This window comes from Lepidothrix coronata, unplaced genomic scaffold (assembly GCF_001604755.1).
Source record: "Lepidothrix coronata isolate B3197 unplaced genomic scaffold, Lepidothrix_coronata-1.0 Scaffold12, whole genome shotgun sequence".
Lineage (NCBI taxonomy): Eukaryota > Metazoa > Chordata > Aves > Passeriformes > Pipridae > Lepidothrix > Lepidothrix coronata.
The window spans coordinates 7,127,793-7,147,127 of NW_016690192.1; the positions used below are offsets into that span (position 1 = coordinate 7,127,793).

General features: G+C 51.9%; 1 protein-coding gene across 1 annotated transcript; it reads left to right on the forward strand.

Annotated features, from left to right (window-relative positions):
* The first annotated feature begins 5,433 nt into the window (after nucleotides 1-5,433).
* On the forward strand, nucleotides 5,434-17,849 carry IL23R (interleukin 23 receptor). The gene is made up of 15 exons (XM_017805298.1): nucleotides 5,434-5,447; nucleotides 5,957-6,051; nucleotides 7,000-7,293; nucleotides 7,407-7,530; nucleotides 8,380-8,567; nucleotides 8,763-8,908; nucleotides 9,583-9,742; nucleotides 10,348-10,430; nucleotides 10,692-10,908; nucleotides 12,549-12,746; nucleotides 13,146-13,229; nucleotides 15,023-15,073; nucleotides 15,650-15,746; nucleotides 16,157-16,247; nucleotides 16,922-17,849. The coding sequence occupies exons 1-15, from the start codon at nucleotides 5,434-5,436 to the stop codon at nucleotides 17,537-17,539; spliced, it is 2,460 nt and encodes an 819-aa protein (XP_017660787.1). The 3' UTR covers nucleotides 17,540-17,849.
* Nucleotides 17,850-19,335: the final 1,486 nt, after the last annotated feature.

Below are 19,335 nucleotides of genomic sequence, written 5' to 3' on the forward strand. Positions count from 1 at the left end.
GCGTAGGGGTGGCTTATGGGGAGACATAGCACAGGGGTCTGGTATGGGGGGCATTGACGTGGAGGTTCCCGGGGGGCATTGGGGGGGGGCCCGAGAGGGGGATCATTGCCAAGGAGGGCACCGGGCACGGCAGTGGGCTGGCGGCACTGCAGGGACAAGGGGACACCAAAAACACATGTCCTCTCTCTGGGCAGGGGGACGACGGTCCTTCCTTCCCTCTCCACAGCAGAATCGGGGGCAGGGGAATCAGACCCGCTCTGGCACTGCTGTCCCAGACACAATGGCTATGGGGGCCTAGCACCCTGCTGGGTGTTGCCCTTGGATGACCCCACACGCAGGATTTTGGCACTAGCCTTTCCCTTTCCGAGATTAAATCTTCCCCTCCAGGCCATGCTCTACCAAGTGGAAAAATCCCTAAACAAGCCAGCTTGAAGCACAAAACCACCTCCATCCTACAGGGTTATAGTGGAGAGAACGGATTTTGCTGGGAAACAGGACTGACACACTCACCTCAATCTGTCACTGCTGGGGAATCCGCTTCCCATCATCCTGATCAGAGCCGAGGAGCCAGATCCCACCGAGCACCAGCTCATGGTCCCCATGGGGCAGTTCAGGGGGGTCTGTGTCCTGCAGCCCCTGGAGGGATAGGACAGAGATGGAGGGACAAAGCTGCAGCAATGGAGATGCTGCAGTGGGCGGCTGTGGAGGAGATGGAGGGTGGGCATGGGGGCTTGATGCAGGGGGATGTGGGATGAGCCCCAGTTCGGCAGCCACAGCACTTCCATGGGATCTTAGGTTGGAAAAGACCATGAAGTCCAACTGCTCCCTCAGCACTAACAAGGCCACCACTAGCCCATGTCCTCAGTTCCACACCCAGACATCTGTTAAATCCCTCCAGGGTCATTTTTGGGGTCTTTCCCAATGTGAGGAGGGAAGGCAGCAGTGAGACATTCATTGCCTGTGGCCATGATGGTGTTTACAGAGGAAACAGCCCTTTTTGGAGAGCTTTATTGCCAGTTATCTCCCTGCCACGACCTGCCTGGGCACAGCCAAACCCTGCAGCCTCCAGTGGAAAATGTGGTGTCGTGGCCCCACAGGCACAAGCTGCCACTCGTCCCGGCACACTCAGCTCACCCTCCCCTTGCAGCAAAAAGTAAACTCTTTGCCCAAACTTTCTTTTTCCTGGCTGATTCATGTCCCTGTTGCTGCCCCACTCATGGGGAAGGAGCAGGAGCAGGAGCTGTTCCCTGGCATGGCTCACAGGAAGGACAAGCTGACTTTAAAGTCCAGGAGCAATTTCTCCATATCTTGGGTGTCCTTTTACCCTGGCCAAAAATCACAGTCAAAACCTCTTTCTCATTGGCCTCAGCTTCCTTGTTCCTGCACTGAGCCCTGTCCGTCCTTATCAACCTGCTGTGCGGGCTTGGACTTGGGAATATTTATTCCTCCAGCAGCAGAGAGGAACCTAATCCTGCACGGACGCCAGTGCCAGCGGAATTGACGCAAGCAGCACTGATTCCCAGGGCTGCCCTCCCTCTGGCACAGCCGTGTCCCCCAGGGAGCCCCATTGGGGGTGCAGGGAAGCCCCCATGAGTGCAGCGTCCACAGCGCAGATGCCGCCGTGGTGGTTTCAAGGTCAAATATTTGAATGTCACCCCCACAACGGAGCCAGCACGGCGAGAAGGGGACGAACCTGCGGTCCCAGGATGGCCATATCTGTGTCACCTACATCCTTGGCGTCCCCTGTATCCCCCATGCCAAGCACAACTCTGAGTATGACACAAGTGCTCCACTTTTAGCAGCAGAGCCGGGTCTGTCCCGACCTTTCCTTCCTGCTGATCTCAGCCTCTGAGTCAGGGCAGGAATCCGAGCGTCCCCACCAAAAATAACAAATGTTAAATTAATCCAGTTTAATCTTAATCTCATTTGACAACCAACTCAGCCGGGGGTGCTCCCCAGTGTCCAACTGACCTGGACGTCGGGATGGGGGGAAAGGGAAAAGGGCTCCGGAGCCCGGCACCCCACACGGTTTGGGGTCAGAGGGAAGTGTGGGGGGCACGGGGGTGGTGGCAGGAGCCAGCAGCTCCCGGTGACAGTGGCAATGGGGGTGGCACGGGGCCCAGGCGGGGCTGGTCCCGGCACAGCGAGGAAGTCACGGTGAGATCCCTATCGCCTGCGCGGGGGCGGCCGGGAAAGGCACGGTACAGCGGGGGCGGGAGTGGGGCCGCCTGAATTCAGGGCTGACAGTGCCCCCAAAACCTGGGTCCTGCTGTGCGGGGGGAAGAGGTAACTAACCCCAACCCTGACTAGTGTGCCAGACTGGGGAGCACCTGGATCCCGAGGGAAAGAGGCACTAAGGGCTGTAGGCACTGTCCTGGGTGTGCTGGGAGAAGCCTGCACGGCTAGGCTGTGCCATGCCAGCCCCTGGAGGGACTCTCTGTATGGCATTTCCACTTCTGGACATAGAATCACAGAATCCTGGAATGCTTTGGGTTGGAAGGAACCTTAAAGATCACACAGTCCCACCCTCTGTCATGGGCAGGGACACCTTCCACTATCCCAAGGTTGCTCCAAGCCCCATCCAACCTTGAACACTTCCAGGGATGGGGCAGCCACAGCTTCTCTGGGCAACGTGTGCCAGGGCCTCACCACCCTCACAGCCAGGAATTTCTTCCTAAATCCAATCTAACCCTCACCCCTCAGTCTAAAGCCTTATATCTGGCTGTAAGCAATATCTAAACGAACCACAAAGAGCCCCGAATGAACAAGAGGCGTGATGGGGTTTGGAATGATGGAGCAGTGTAGCTGCCTCACAGGAAGGCAAGAGCAACTGAGAATCCTCAGCATGGGAAGGATAAATCCATGGGAAAGAGTCTGGCATGAGGGCTCACTCTGCTTCCGCCCTGCTACGCACTGAGCTGCAGCTCGACATGACTGCTCAGGAAGAGATAAGGAGACATCAGTTTAACCAGCACCAGAAGATCAGTGGTATGGGAACCAGCAGCTCAGAGAGGCTGTGACACCTGTCCTGGGAAGGCACACTGCTCCACATGCCACTGCTCTGTGCTGGCTCCAGATGTGCTGCCCTGGCTCCAGATGTGCTTGTCCTTGGGGCTGCCCCAGCCCCAGATGACTTAAACAGGCTCCAGATGTGCACACTTACCATCCTCTCCCAGCTGTGCAGCCCCGGCCCCAGCTGTGTGTCCCCACACACCCAGAACATGCCAAAATGAAAATTCCCACTGAAACCCTCCCAGTCCTGCTCCTGACTATACATTACCATAGCCATATAGACACGTTATATACATTACTATACATTACCATAGCCATACAGACACATTGTATACATTACTATAACCACACGTTATAGTTTCATCACCCAGTGAGGTTTTACTCCCACTGTGCTGCCAGCAGGCTCATGCTCTTACTTCCACTAAAAAGTCCCCATGGATCAGACAAAACCTAGAGCAGCTGGTACTTGCTGGCAGAGGAAGGCTCTGTCTTGCCCTGGGGGAGAAAAATTCTGTTCCCCAACATTTCCCTCTTCGAGGCAGAGCTGGGAGCTGTGCGGTATTTCCTGTGGTTGCAGCCTCTAATGAGGTTAACACTGTTTTTGAGGTTTAACTCTTCAACCGACATGAGAAAGGAAGCCACAGGCTCTGCAAAGTCAGGGTTTGGGAGCAGCAGGGAGCCAGTGGGATGGAGGGCATTGGAGCATCCCTGGAGCCTTGGACCTCTCAACCCTGGGAGTCTGCAGCTTGGAGCATCCTTGGATGAGCTGGTGGCCAGCACAAGCAGAGTGGGTGACACTCACTGCTGGTGAAAACAACCTCACTCATTAAGGACTCCTCATTCCACACTTCTGAGATTAGCAGGAAAATGTCCTTTCCCTGATGCAGCTCAGCCCAGCACACTCTGCTGTGCTCCTGTCACCTTGTACACAGCAACACAACCATAAAAATCCATTTGGGATGGATTTAACTTTGTTGGGGTGTCTCCAAATTCTGTAAGAACTTTCAGAAGACACTCCTTCCCCCGAGGCTGCTCCTTTAAGGGATGCTGGGTTTTCCCATGGACTGACTCAGACTGGAAACTCTCCATTTTTGGTGCTGTTATCTGGGTCAGCCCCACTGCTCACCTCGCTCACACTCACCCATGCTTCTTGCTGCGCTCGGCAGCTCCGGCCACAGCAGGAGGAGGAGGATCCCAGCAGGATCCTGAGGACAGCCAAGGTAAGAACCCTCTACTCTGCCCAGCTTCCAGACCCCTACATTTAAATACAAAATATGCCAGCTCATTGTCCTCACCTGCTGCTCCCATGTTTTATCCCCTCCTGGCACAGCTGCCGGTGAAGATTCCACCTGGTTTGGGCTTGAACAACAGGACAGCTTTTTCCTTCTTTTTTTCTTCCCATTTCTTTAGCACTAATGCACGAGGAGACTTTAACAGAGACAAGATCAAAGCCCAGCATCTGCCAGCAAGGGAAACAGTCTTGTTCCTTTGGCTTTGGAGTTTGCAAATGCCTATAAATTGGAATAAAAATATGAATGTGAGTTATTCCCAGGGGAGGCAGAGCCTGCAGTCCCTTGTAAAGCTGCCAGTGGGCAGATTTAGTGTGTTTTCAGCTCTTTTCATAGAATACGAGTTGTATTTTTTCATTTGCTCTGACTTGCAGAAGGTTCATCTGCTTCTCTTAGTAGGTCAGGTAATAGGGAGGCACTTAAAATTTGACTCACTAGTGATGAGTATTTGAACATCCCTTAAACCAAACAAGGTCAGTTCACACGGCAGGAGAAATACCGAAGTACTTGCTGCTGCTGGTGGCCTGGTTTGGGTTGAAAAACAGCATTTTGAAGCTTTCACTGTGGACTCTGCTGTCTCTCCAGGGAAAACTTGCCATTCCTGACTTCAGGTATTGCATGGGGTTATTTGAAAAGAAAATGAGGGAGTTGTGGGGCTTTTCTGGATGTTCAACCCTGGATAGGGGAATGGGGTGTCAGGTCTGGTCAGGGTCTGCTCCCAGGAGGATGTTTTTCATGAAAAAGAGCAATTTTCCCCCAGGGAGTTGCATTTCCTTGCACTTCAGTCCGTGCCTTGGTTGTTTCAAAGCTGACCCATCCCCACATCCCAAGTCCCACAGGGCTGGTGAGATCAGGCTTCCCATCTGGAGAGGGTTTGTCCTGGTGGGATGCATCCAAAGAAGCTGGGGAGGAAGTCAAAGGGAACAGGGAAAAATTTAGGCAAGACTGTGGGATGCAGACACAAGAGTGGCTCCTTGGGGAGAGGTGGGAAGCCCTGGCCTGAGGTTTTGGGGCTGTCTCAGGGGGTTCACTGCTTGCAAGAACCATTGTTCACCTTGGACAGAACCTGTGGGAAAGATCTTATGGAAATGGAAGTTTTGTCCCACAAAACCATGTCTGAGCATCCCAAGGGATGGAGACCGTAGGGTGAGCCCTGCTGTGTGGTCAGCATTAAAGAGCTTTTTCTTATGTTTAGCTGGAATTTTCTGATTTCTAGTGTGAGCCCATTGCCTCCTGTCCTTTCACTGGGCAATGCTGTGAGGAGTAAAGATGCTCCCTCATCTTTACTTCCTCATCTATACCCAAGGATTTAAGCCTCTTTGAGCCCCTCCTCTCCAGCAGCTCTCCCAACCCTTCCACATTTCCCAGGTGCTCCCGACCCTCAGGCATTTTTGCTGGACTCCAATCTGTCCATGTCTCTCCTGTCCTCAGGGGAGCCCAGCTCTGATCCCAGCATTCCAGATGTGCCTCCTCAGTGCTGAACAGAGGGACACCATCCCCCTGACCCACCAAACCTGTCTCTTTCAAGGAAGGTTTTCAGCCTTGATTTCCCTGCTGTAAATCCACGTTTTCCTGCTCCCATCGCCTCCTGGTGCTCCTGCCTGTGCTGGAGCTGGTTTCCAGGAGGATTCCCTCCATCCCCTTTCCTTCCACAGACTATGCCATGCGTGGGCAGTGGCTGCAGCCCAGGCCATGGCAGGGTCTGGCAATGCTTTGGTGCTCTACATCCTGGTCTGCTGCCTGTGCCAAGGTAAGTGGCCACCACATGGCTCAGCACGGCCACCATGGCCTCGCTGACCACCAGAGCGTACCCTGTGGTCCTACAGGGGATTTAGGGTGGGAATAGGACAGTTGTAGAGCTACAGCTGTGGACTTTGGGGGGAGCACTGCACTAGCATTGCAAAGGGGTCCCATGTCCTGCGGCACCCTCTGTTTCCCACTGACATCCTTGGAGCAGGACCATGTCCAGCCTCATTGCAGTGGCTGTGCTAAGCAGTGGGATGTGCCTCCACAGGCACAGCCGGAGCACAGCCTTGCCCTTTCCAGGAAGGCCAGATGGAGTCTGATAGCGGCTGTGAGCCCGGGCTGCCTGGGCTAGCGCAGAGCTCCATCTGATAGCGCAGGGCAGCGCACGCCTCCGCCGCCCTAATCAGGGGATCAGAGCTCTCGAGACTGTGGGTTATTTCCCTGCACTCATTTAAACATTAGAGCAAAACCTAAAATTGTCTGTTTCTGATCTGCTGGGATGAGTCACTGGGTGCCGGGGCATTGCTGCAGGCAGGGGTTGGTTTCATCACAGATTCATAGACTGGTTTGAGTTGGGAGGGACCTTAAAGCTCATCTTGTTTCACCCCCTGCCATGGACAGGGACACCTTCCACTAGCCCAGGTTGCTCCAAGCCCTGGCCAACCTGGCCTTGGACACTTCCAGGGTTGGGGCAGCCACAGCTTCTCTAGGCAACCTGTACCAGGGCCTCACCACCGTCACAGCCATGAATTCCTTCCCAATATCACTCATGACCCCTAGTTTCTCCCTATCCCATGGGGTTCAAGGTGGCTGGGGGTGCTGGCATCCCCTTGCTGCAGGGTCCAGCCATGCTGCTGCTGCTGCATCCCCTGTGGAGTGGTGCAGCCCACGGGCATCCCCTCCTGTGGGACACCCACCCAGAGCCACCCTGACCCAGCGGGTATTGGCACAGGTGCTGCAAACATCAAGTGCTCAGGGCACGTCTGGGTCGACCCCGCACCCGTAGTGCAGATGGGCTCCAACATCTCCATCAACTGCCTCTCCACCCTCGGCTGCCCCTCAGCCAAGTTCATCATCCTCCTCAACTACAACCGCACTGAGGGTCCCCTGCACCCCCTCAACAGCAGCTCCGTCCAGCTCCGGCTGCGCGATTTCCGGCTGCCCTTCGGAGCCATCGTCTGCTTTGCCCGCTGCCCCAACAGCGGGAGGGACCAGCTGGTGTGTGGCACTGAGGTCCGGGCCGGCTGTGAGTACCTTGGAGGGGGGGCTTGAGGGCTTTTGCTGAGCACCGAGGAGTTGGGGCGTGCAGTGCGTGGGTTTGGAGGATGTCCATACTTTCACCTGTCCTTGCCCCTGCAGACCCTCCAGACCCCCCCAGCAACCTGAGCTGTGTCATTGCCGAGGGCTCGGAGCACCTGGAGTGCGGGTGGGATGCAGGGAGGCCGCCCCACCTGCTCACCCACCGCACCCTCCACCTGCGCAGGTGAGGCCCCCAGGGAGCAGGGGGACTGCAGGGATGAGAGGGAGCGCGGGACTGGCACGTGGCAGCCACAGAGCCGGGTGACAGCAGGGCTGCTGTGAGCGGGTGCCATGCCCTAGTTACACTTCCTACAGCTCACGTTTGCTCATCTTCTGCTCGAAAACCACACGTTCCACCACCGGTTGAGTTCCGCATGAGTAACCTCCCGCACTCAGTGCAGTTACTGACCTGCCACACATTCCATCGTGCCACGGCACATGGAAGCAGCACGTTGTTTTCAGGTGCTTGGACTCTCTCTGAGCTAAAGAGAGGGTGAACCTAATGCTGCCCAAACCCCAAAACTGAAACTCCAACCTGAAGCAGAGGTGCTGGCTGCTACGTGGTGTGCCGCAGCCCATCCTGCCCATCCCAGGATGCTCCCTGCTACTGAAGTCCCCATGGCACTTGCCTGGTATGTCACAGTCCATCTTGGGATGCTCCCTGCCACTGAAGTCCCCATGGCACCAACCTGGCAGGCTTTCAGTTACTCTGACTCAATTATTGAAGACATTAAATTCCATCATACTTGGCTTTATGAAGAGAAGGGATAAACCTCATGTCTAAATTTGCTTGGGATCAAACTGAACCATGCAGCCAGAAAGAAAAGTTCCCTTCCTGTCATGAAAATGCGAATTCCCAGAAAAAAAGGCGGGAACTGAAGGGAATAACTTTCAGTTTGCTTTAGGAGTGACAAACTCTGGGTTTGAGGATGACCATGCCCTGGTCATGAGCTGCGACACCTCGGGAGTGTCACCATCCCAGTGGGTGTGTGGTGCTGGGATGGGCACTGACAGGCTGCCTTCTGCTTCCCAGGTTGGTGGCAGAAGATGAGGAGGATGCTGAGAAGGAGGAAGAAGAAGAGGAGAAGGTGTTCCCTGCAGACTCACCAGTGCCCCTGAGTGCGCTGTGCAACAGGAGCCACTATTTGGTGTGGGTGCAGGCCAGGAATGCACTGGGCACTGCCCACTCGGCCCCACAGCTCCTCAGCCTGCAGGACATTGGTATGTCTGCCCACCCATCCATCTGCCCACCCATCCCTCTATCCACCCATCCGTGAGCAGCACGGAGTGCTGGGGCTGTGCATGGCCACACCCACTGCCCTGCCCTGAGGTGTCACTTTAGGGGCCCTCCTGAGCTGTGCAGTGACGTGAACGAGGGCAGCCCCCCACCCCACCCGTTTCTGGCTCTCCCCACAGTAATCCCCACTCTGCCCCTGGTCATTGGTGCTGAGACAACAGAGGCATCCTCTCCCACCACCACGATCCAGTGGAGCAGTCAGACACAGCTGGAGAACGTGCACTGCGAAGAGCGACACCAAGCCAAGGGCACTCCAGCATGGCATGTGAGACCCCCAGGACTCCCCAAACCTCCCCCTGTGTGCAGCATCAGGCCCTGTTAGGAGAGGTGCAAGTCCTAGTCCTGCTGGAAACCCTCTTAAAAATGGGAGCATTTGGGGTCATTCAAAACCTACTTATTTGCTCTGGTACTGGTGGGGAAGGTGCACCCCAGCCACAGGCAGCTCCCGCTTTTGGGGTGCAGGAGAGCTGGTGCCATCTGAGAGAACAGATGGCCATCTGGGCAGGGCTATCTCAGCCTTATAAGCAAAAGGGCAAAATTCAAAATGTTTCCAAACATTATCTGCTCTGCAAGGACAAGACACAAAATCCTCTGGGATGCTCAGTGCAGACCTACAGATACAACTACACTGGGACAGCTCCACCTGAGTCTCTTTGGAAACATCCCTGGGTGCTGGCAGGGGCTGAGCTGGATCCCAGTCCCCATAGGAGCCCCCAAAATCCCTGTGGTGTCAGAAGCCCAGCAGAGAAGTGGGATGGGGGTTCTCTCTATGGCTCCACAGCTTGCCCAGTGCATTTGTAGAGGGGACAGTGTGGACTCTGCCCATCCCCACCCATGCAGACAAGGAAGGCAGTGACCACCACTGTGTCTGGGGGCTGGTGGTGGCAGTGGGGGCCTGGCTGGGTCCCACTTCCCCCCAAGACCCTGCTTCCCTTGCAGGTGGAGGTGTGGGACAGTGCAGCACAGGATGGGCCCCGCTGGCAGCACAACCTGCAGAGTGACACCCAGTACCTGTTCCAGGTTAGGTGCAGGCTCAGCACCCCCAACAGTCCCTGGAGTGCCTGGAGCCCCCCCTTTCTCTACACCACCCCTGAGGCAGGTAGGCTCAGCTTCAGAGACACCCCTGTACATGGCATTTCCAGAGTGCCCAGGGCAATGGTGGAGTCCCTATCCCTGCCTTTTAAATCCCAGAGATTTAAAAGCCTTGTGGATTTGACGCCTGGGGACATGGGTTAATAGTGACCATCCCCCAGTGCTGGGGGAGTGGCTGGACTTGGTCATTTAGAGAGCTTTTCCAACCTAACCAATTCCATGATTCCACAATCATTGGTAGCCTCTTGCCCTGGGTGGAAAAATCACACCAGTCATGGTGTCACACGAGCCACAAATACCTGTCACCTCGTGCCAGCTTCCCCCTTTTCATCCTGGCTGCTAACACCAGGATGAGGTTGGAAAGGGCCGGCTCAGTCATCCCGGCCGGCAGCGGGACGAGATGCCCGAGGAGCGTTGCCCTCACATCCCGGCTACAGTGAGGAAGCCGGGGACGTGCTCGCCTCAAAAAGCAGCGCCCGCTGCTGTTTCCTCTCACAGCGGCAGAGACCCGGCCAGGCAGGGCTTCCTGCTAGGGCTGTGTGTGTTGGACACCCCGTCGGTGGGTGTCCCCCGGTGCCTCAACCCCCATCCCACGCTCTCTCCGTCCCGCAGCCCCCGCCGCGGCTCCCGACGTCTGGCGGCGCCTGGGCCCGGCGTTCCCCAACGGCAGCCACGAGGTGACGGTCTTGATCAAGGTAAAGTGGGTTTTGGCAGCCTCTGTGAAATTTTGGCGTGCTCTGCTCCTCCCCGAGCAGAGAAGGGAACGCCCTCCCTGAGAAGCCCTTCGACCAAAGGGATGGGCGGGGAAGTGACACCCCAATGTGAAGTAAAATCTCTCCATCTTTGTAAAATCCACGTGTGTGTCACCCAGCCAAGGGCACATCTGTGGGATGTGTCTCAGTGTCACATCCCACACCCGTACCCACGGGACGGACTGTCTGTCTTGCCGTTCACAGCCGCTGTCCCCCCGGGACGCTCGCGGGAGGATCCTGGGCTATGCCGTGGCCGCCGAGACCCCCGGAGGAATGCTGGTCCTCTGCAACACCTCCAGCACGGAGTGCGATATCACGGTGCAACCGGGAGCCCACACCCTCCTCATCACTGCTCACAACTCCAAGGGGGCTTCCAGCCCCACCAGCATCACCCTTGGCCAGGGTGCCAGCAGCCAGGAAGGTAGGATGTCACTTGCAGGTGTAAGGATGTCACAGGCCACTTGCAGGTGTAACAGAGACTGGCTTTTATTAGGGTTGCAGGAGAAAAATGCTGAACTGTGCAAGGGAAAACATCAGCAAATATTTTCCCTCAGCAGCCTGCTCTGCTGAGGGAACACAACATCCCCCAGACAATTCCAGCATTCCCTGGAGATGGAGATGCTACACAGGAGCATATAGAACCATGGAATCCAGGAATGGTTTGGGTTGGAAGGAACCTTAAAGCCCATCCAGTCCCACCCCCTGCCATAGGCAGGGACACCTTTCACTATCCCAGGTTGCTCCAAGCCCCATCCAACCTGGCCTTGGACACTTCCAGGGATGAGGCAGCCACAGCTTCTCTGGGCAACCTCTGCCAGGGCCTCACCACCCTCACAGCCAAGAATTCCTTCCCACTATCCCATCTAAGCCTGCCCTCTTGCAGTGTGAAGCCATTCCTCCTTGTCCTGTCACTCTGTGTCCTTGTCCCAAGTCCCTCTCCAGTTATCTTGGAGCTCCTTTAGGCACTGGAATATCAGCCCTTTACCACCTAAGGCTGCAGTACCTTGGCTGGCAGAGCAAAGGGTACAAGGCTGCTCCTTTGCTCCCTGCCCCCCAAAATAGCTCCTCCAGCCTCTGCCAGGGAGTCAGCCCCTGCTGTGAGCTGGGTCCTTGCAAACAGAAAAGGAAGAAGTCCTTTCTGAGCCACAGGCTGTGGTTTTCCCCACAACCATGCTTTCCTATTTCTGAAAAACGTCTCTTTTAATGAGCAATGGAAGGGGAAAGTCCCATTCAAACTGAGGACAAATACATGACTAAAAAGAAACTGAAGAGAATTGAAGTGGAAAAAAACTCTCTAAGCTCTCAGTTATCTGAATCATGTGCATTTCTTGTAAGAAATGACAGGTAAAGCATTTCAGGGACATGACAAAGCTGACAATGTGTTTTTGTGACACATGTACATAAACACAGGGGAGGGAACAGAGCTGGGGAAGGATCTGGAGCTCCAGAAGCAGCTGAGGAAGCTGGGGGGGCTCGGCCTGGAGAAAAAGAGGCTCAGGAGGGACCTTCTTGCTCTCTGCAACTCCCTGACAGCAGGGTGGAGCCAGGTGGGAGTCAGGTCCTGCTCCCAGGGAACAAGGGATAGGACAAACAGAAACAGCCTCAAGTTGTGCCAGGGGATGCTCAGGTTGGATATTGGGAAAATTCCTTCCTGAAAAGAGTTGTCCAGGCCTGACACAGCTGCTTGGGGCAGTGGTGAAGTCCCCATCGCTGAAGGGATAAGTGGATGTAACACCTAGGGACATGGGTTAGTGGTGGCCTTGGCAGTGCTGGAAGAATGGTTGAACTTGATCTTTAAGGTCTTTTCCAATCTAAATAGTTCTATGAAATATAGAATGATATATGTATAAATATATATAAAAATCTATCTTCATATATTTTGTGTGTTTATAGATATTTATATATAAACCCCCATATTCTATAATTTCTTGTTCCCTCTTGAGTTTTAAAAAACTTCCAGGAAAGACACATTTTGCCTGGGCTTAGCTGACCCTTCCCAGTCTCCTACTCCCCAAAGATGAGTCTGTTGGGTGACACTTCCCTTGCCATCTCTCTCGGCAGAATTCCCAGCACCAGTGGCTCTGGAGGTCAAGCCCGACAACCAGAGCAGGGTCTTGGTTCACTGGCAGCCCCCCCAGCACAGCAAGAGCCCCCCACTCTGGTTCATAGTGGAGTGGGTTTCCACCTCCCAGTATCACCAGGAGGAGCACTATTTTTGGAAGAAAGTCCCATCCCAGGAAACACACACATACATCCAAGGTAAGATATTCCAGAAGTCCTTTTGTTACTTGGTGCAGTTCATCAGGACATTATAAATCCAAAATAGATTATAAAGGTAGTTTCGTTTGAAGCTGAGCCCCCACCCACTTGTTTTTGGGGAGTGGTACAAAGAACCCTTAGGGAACAAGGAGAAGTAAAGAAACAGGAGATGTGAGGACAGTCAGTGGGATTTGGTTCCCTGGGTGAAGGTCACAGGGAAAGAATGAAGTGACAGGTGAGCTGGCAGCCAGGGAACCACACTAGACCTGTGGAGGCCTGTGCAAGCACAGGAGATGCTCCATCTACTTCCACCGCTCAGCAACATGCCCTTGAACAAACCTAGAGCCTTCACAGGAGGTTACAAACACATATTAAAGGCAAATCTTGTTTTTTTCCCAGAAGAGGCAGCAGCTGGGTTTCGCATCAATGTGTCGGTGTACGCGGTCTACACCGGCGGGGTCAGCAAACCCAGCTCTGGCAAAGGTAAGCCTGGAGGGGTGGAGATGCTGCTGCTTCTTCCCACAATCTGACAGTTTGGTAGGATTACTTAAACACAAGATGAAAACCCCTCCCATTGACCCGAGGAAAGCAGAGCTCTAGATGGAATCCTCTTGACTACAGGATATGAAAATAGAGGTTTTTGTCAATATGTCTCTATTAAAGCCTTCTCTAGGTGGTCTTTGCTCCTGTGCAAAGATCTAATGTATTCAAGAACCACATCTTACTTTATAAGATACAGCAATGGACTTGTTCCCCCTTTAGAAAGAATGAATTTGCTGCTTTGCACATTTCACAAGTGGTTCAGATAAACCAAAACACAGAAAACAGCTTCTACAGAGACCAACTGGCCCAGCCACAGCTCACCCCTCCTTACCTGGAGCGGGAACCATGGAACACTTGGGGTTGGAAGGGACCTTTTAAAATCATGTAATCCAATCCCTCTGCAATGAGCAGGGGCATCTTCAACTCCACCAGCAACCTTCAGTTCTGGAAATTGTTTTAGGTAAGAGCATGAGCCAACTTGCAGAGGAACATCATCATCTCCAGCATTGTGGCCTGGCTTTGGCTGTCCTCAAGAGCTGGGCAGGTCCCTGAAGACAAGGGAGAGACGACATCAAGTCATTAATTCAGACCAGAAATTTGACCTCTAGAGCCCCTCTAACACAGCCTAAGTGGAGACTGAGGGCCCAGACTGAGCTTAAATAGAGCCCCAGGCAGAGGTGTGGGTGGAGGTCCCAGGTGAGGCTGGTCAGGGTCATTAAGACCTGTCAATGCTCTTGGTGCCCTGACAGAGCTGGATGTACCTGCAGGAAGCACCTGAGGATGTTCTTCACCGTCCTGGGCTGTGATGCCATTTTAGATGGGTTATCTGAAGCTGCTCAGATACTTTCCCTATGACAAAACAGCTCCCTGTTTCTGTTTGACACCTCTCATGGCTTAGAGAAGGGTAGTTATTCAATTTTTTTGCCAAGAAATGGAAACAAATATTCCTGACCAGTTCATCTCAGGCTATTCACAGTCATTAGCTCTGGGCAGGACCCCTTTTCTGTAGCAGCAATGGCACCACTTGTCTGTTAAGGAGAAGAGATCCCAAGGGAATTGCTGAATTTGGCCTGGACGGAAGCTTGCTGCTTATTGGAGCAGAAACACCCTTCTTACCATGGCAGGCTTGTTAGCTGCAGATCTTCCCTCACCACACAGCCTGCCACACAAACAAATTATTAGAAATTCATTCCCATGAGGTTCAGGCAGTTTGGGAAATCACAGAGTCCTGGAATGGAAGGGACCTTAAAGATCATCTTGTCCCACCCCCTGCCATGAGCAGGGACACCTTCCACTACCCCAGGTTGCTCCAATCCCTGTCTATCCTGGCCTTAAACACTTCCAGGGATAGGGCAGCCGCAGCTTCTCTGGGAAACCTGTTAAATAACCTGTAGGTGCTCATGAAAAAGGATGTACAGTTCCCCAGCCACAATATATTCTTGTTTCAGGTGCTGAGGGGAGCAATGTGTGTGGAAGATGTTTTGTAGTTGTTGATACATGTTAAATCAACGTCTCATTCAATTGGATCTCTGAGAAACAGGATATCGTCCATTGTCCAGCCAGAGCTGGAGTTATTAATTACTTCAGGGATTATTACTTCAGCTTATTTTTTCTCATGACACCATTATTTATGTTTCTAAATAATATTAACAAAATAAAAGCCAGCCGTAGTTTTTGTGTCACCCACAGTCCTCTAAGTGAAATTATGGACATTTTTCCCTTCTCTGTTTCAGTCCCTCCAGAGGAGCCGCTCCTGGGCAGCATCTTCAGTGAGAATCCCCACGGTAAGAAGACCTTGGGTAGCTCAGACTTATTAAGCCAGGCTTTCTCCTTGGCCAGCAATGGAAGGTTTAGCCCAAGAAGCACCTGTAGCATTTGGGCATGCTTGCATCAGTGAGCTTGTGTACATTTGGAGAGATCAGAGCCAAAAAAAGGTCCTTTCCACTCGGTGGGGACATGACCCACCTGGAGGGAAGGCTGCAGTGATCTCACATAATGCAAGCCTGGAGTTTTGCTTTCTTATGAGACTTATAATGTACATTACAATTAGGAGGTGAGAAAACAAGGAAAACATAATATCAACATATATCACAACAGCAAGAGACTGTTTCCATCTTGCAGTTTGAACCAGGGACTCATTTAAGCACTTCCCACCCATTTTTCTAACGTTGGTGATGCTCTGGTTTAGGTCACGTTATGATCTGTTGCAACACTTAAACCAAAAGCAAAACCAACATAAGCTGAAGAATTCACTTCAGCATTTCTGGAAGGGAAGGTAAGGCCATGTAGGAAATGGTTACTGACTGAATCACTTGACTGAATCCCCTGGCATGACCTCTTCCCTCTCCATCCTTTTTCAGATGATGACATCAGAGTTTTCCTGGGACTGGGCATCAGCATGGTCATATTATCAGTTGGTTTTGCAATTCTGATGTTTAAAAAATCAGTCAGAAAAAGGTATTATTTTTTCCTTATTTCTAGCTCATACCTTTTTTAGTATGTATTTTTAGTATGTAGAAGAAATTTCTTCTAGGATATTTTAAAATCAGCTCCAGAAGCCAGTCTTCAATGCAGCCTTTTCACTGAGGGCAGCATCACCCATTCACCAGTTTGTTGTATGAAAAGACATTTGTGTGCTCTACAGTAAGGCAGAGACCAATAAAAAAACCCAAAACATAGAATCATAGGATTGGTAAAATCATAGAAAAGGGAAACCCACCCATATGGGGTGAACCTACAGCTTCCAAGCCACCCTCAAAGTCTGGATGCACTTTGTGTTCCCTCCTGCCAGGACAGTTTCATGCTGCATGAGGAATTGATAAAATGGACTGATATCTTGGGGTTTATTTTTTTTCTTTTTGCTAAAGTATTAAAGTCACCACTGTGCAGCTTTTGCCAAAATGGCTGTTTGAAGAGTTTCCCCACATGGAAAACAGCAACGTGGTAAAGTCCCTCCAGGTAAGTGCAGCAGAATCTCCTTTTGCTTCACCTCAGATTAAAGCTTAGAATCACAGAATCACAGGATTGTTTAGGTTGGAAAATCCCTCTAAGTTGAGGAATCAAGTCCAACCATCCCCCAGCACTGCCAAGGCTACCACTGACCCATGTCCCCAAGTGCCACATGCACATGACTTTTAAATCCCTCCAGGGATGAGGACTCCCCCACTGCCCTGGACAAGTGTGCCAGGGCTGGACAGCCCATTGCAAGAAGGAATTTTCACTAATATCCAACCTAATACTCCCCTGGCAGAACTTGAGGCCATTTCCTCTTGTCCTGTCACTTGTCACTTCGGAGAAGGCAACTTGCTCTGTTGCTGTGAAAAACATGGATGGGAAGAGGATTAAACTCTAAGGGACTGGAAACTGCTCAGGAATCATTTCCCGAGCATTCGCAAGGTGTATGACAGCCCAGATTAGCTGAAGTCTTTAAACCTTGCCTCAATATAGTCTGTGTTTAGTGGCCACAGCTGTCTCAAGCTGGAAGGGACCTTAAAGCTCATTCTGTTCCATCCCCTGTCACGGGCAGGGATCCTTCCACTGGAGCAGGTTGCTCCAAGCTCTAATGACAGATCTCCTGTTAATAAAATTTTCCAGTTTGTTTCCAGGAAAAAAATTTTCTCATTTTTTTCCAGAACAAGAGTGATTTAACGAGTGACAGTTTCCAGGATCCACTCCTGGACACCAGCGACCCCACAGTTACGGAAGTCGAGGAGGTGCCGGCGCACGAGGCACACGAGAGTGTGGCCACCCCAAGGAAGCCCAGCAGAGAGGTCACTGAGGATGGGGAGAACCCAGGGGCCGTGGCTCCTGCTAGCACCACAATCCTGGAGCAGATCAGTGACTACAAACCCCAGATATCCAATTGGAACACACTGGGATATGTCGCTGCCAACATCTACCAGACGCAGCCCCCCACAGTCCTCCCAGAACCAGAGATGAGCATCTTTGGAGACTACACAAGCCCTGTTCCACACCTGTGGGATGGGGAGGGAGGGGCACCCCAAGTCTGTCTGCTGGAGAAGATCAACCTCATCCTAAACAACAGTCGGAGCGGGCAAAGCCAGATGTTTGTCCCAGCCCAGGGGGGACATGCGTCCCTCCCAGAGAACCAGTGGGGACAGAGGCTGCCCAGCCATGACCAAGAGCAAATGCTGGTCCCCAAGGAGCTACTCTCCTGCCTCAGATCCATGAACAGGGAGTCAGTGGATATAAAGCCCTACTTTCCACAAAGCATTGGAGGGTTATTTTGAGAAGAATTGTAATTGTGGTTAAAACCCCATAAGTGGTGACCAAGGCAGGTATCAGATATTTGAGATCACCAACAGCAGAGCTGGAGCAAAACTCCCAGTCAGAAATTTGCCCTCTTGCTCCCTACAAGTTCTTGTGGCTCCCTGGAAAACCTGGGCCAGTAAATCACAATTTTAAACTTATCTTGTATTGACACAAGCAAAAAACCTGTAAAACCTGGATTCCTGTAGGAACTGAAATGCCAAGCAGGTGATTCTTGCAAGGTGCAATGTGTTTTAATTATTATTCAACATCATTCTCTTGTTAAATATTTGGAGCATTTCGTCCTTGGAGATGATAAAAAAAATCCCTCAGACATCCTGCCAGAGCTGTGTAAAATATTTTGGGATTACTCCTGATGAAGAGACACTGCACCAAGGAGGATTTATGTATCATACATAGGTGCCAACAACTCTTCTGTTTGACAGAATAACCCAATTTCATTTTCCTCCCATTCCATAATAAAACCCAATGAGGTAAGAACAAGCCTTCATTGCCTGCCAGGGTGATTTAAAATCCCTCTGAATCGGTCCCTGGCCTAATCCTTCACTTTGGGTGAGGGATTTATCACCTCAGAGCACTTTTGTCAGTGCCTCAGCTTGCTGTGTGAAGCACAGTGTGGCACAGCAAAACAGGATTTTTTTAGGCATGTGACTGGGAATTTGAATCTTCTGACATCCAGAAGGTGAAATGCAGGATTCTCCTTCCTGCTGAGCAGTCATGAAACCTTTACAGGTTTTCCTGGAACTTACAAAACATTCCCAAAGTATATTTCTTTCAATTTTTTCCTAGGCACTGTATGCATTTCTCTATCAGCTGTTGCACAAATGGATCAATTTTGTTGTTTATCCTAGATACTTCCAAACCAACATCATTATGGACTGTGCTTGTTTTCTTCTAACATCCCAAGAGATCTGTCACTGATATTTCTGGAGTAGTAGATACCTGGCTAAGTGGGGTAGGATTATTCTTCAGAAGCAGCAAACTGTTTCCAAGGCAGAAATGTGACTGTTTCATGTAGGTGAGTCTAAAATTAGTGATTGCTGCCTGAGCAGGAAGGAAATTGTAGAAGAACAGCTACATACCATCAGTGTGAGATGGGGAAGGTATTTTTTTCAATATCCACATCCTGAAACTTGTGCTGAACTCTGTCACCTGAACCACCAAAGCTCACAGGGGAAAATGCTTATTTTGTCAGCAAATAAGGCTGAAAGCTTGGTCTTACCTTTCAGGCTCTTGCTGGTTGAATTTCCAGCCCTAATAACTCCCTCCAGCATGGATCCCTGCAAACATATCCACAGCCAGGAGAGCACAGGGATGAAACATTGCCCAGATCATGCCATGGATATTTGCCTCAGCAGTGCCAATGCTCCCACTGATTTCTTAGGTGCTGAAGGAAATATTTCTCCTTTTCATGGGTGTGGGGGTGCATCTGGTAAATTTGGGCTGGTTACTGGAGGAAATGGAAAGAGAGGGGCACAAATATATATTTACATAGTGCTTCACCATATATATATGTCAATACGGTGAAGCCCTGGCACAGGTTGCCCAGAGAAGCTGTGCCTGCCCCGCCCCTGGAAGTGTCCAAGGCCAAGTTGGACAGGGTTTGGAGCAACCTGGAATAGTTGACGGTGTCCCTGCCCATGGCAGCAGTGGAAATGAATGATCTTTAGGGTTTCTTCCAACCCAAACCAGTCTGGGATTCCGTGATTCAAAACACTGGGCCAGGTTGTTCCAAGCCCCGTTAAACCTGGCCTTG

Bases quoted from the DNA above. Each gene is read 5' to 3' on its own strand.
- IL23R (XM_017805298.1), top strand. The intron at 7,294-7,406 runs GTGAGTACCTTG...TTGCCCCTGCAG, and splicing joins CACTGAGGTCCGGGCCGGCT to ACCCTCCAGACCCCCCCAGC. The intron at 7,531-8,379 runs GTGAGGCCCCCA...TCTGCTTCCCAG, and splicing joins CGCACCCTCCACCTGCGCAG to GTTGGTGGCAGAAGATGAGG.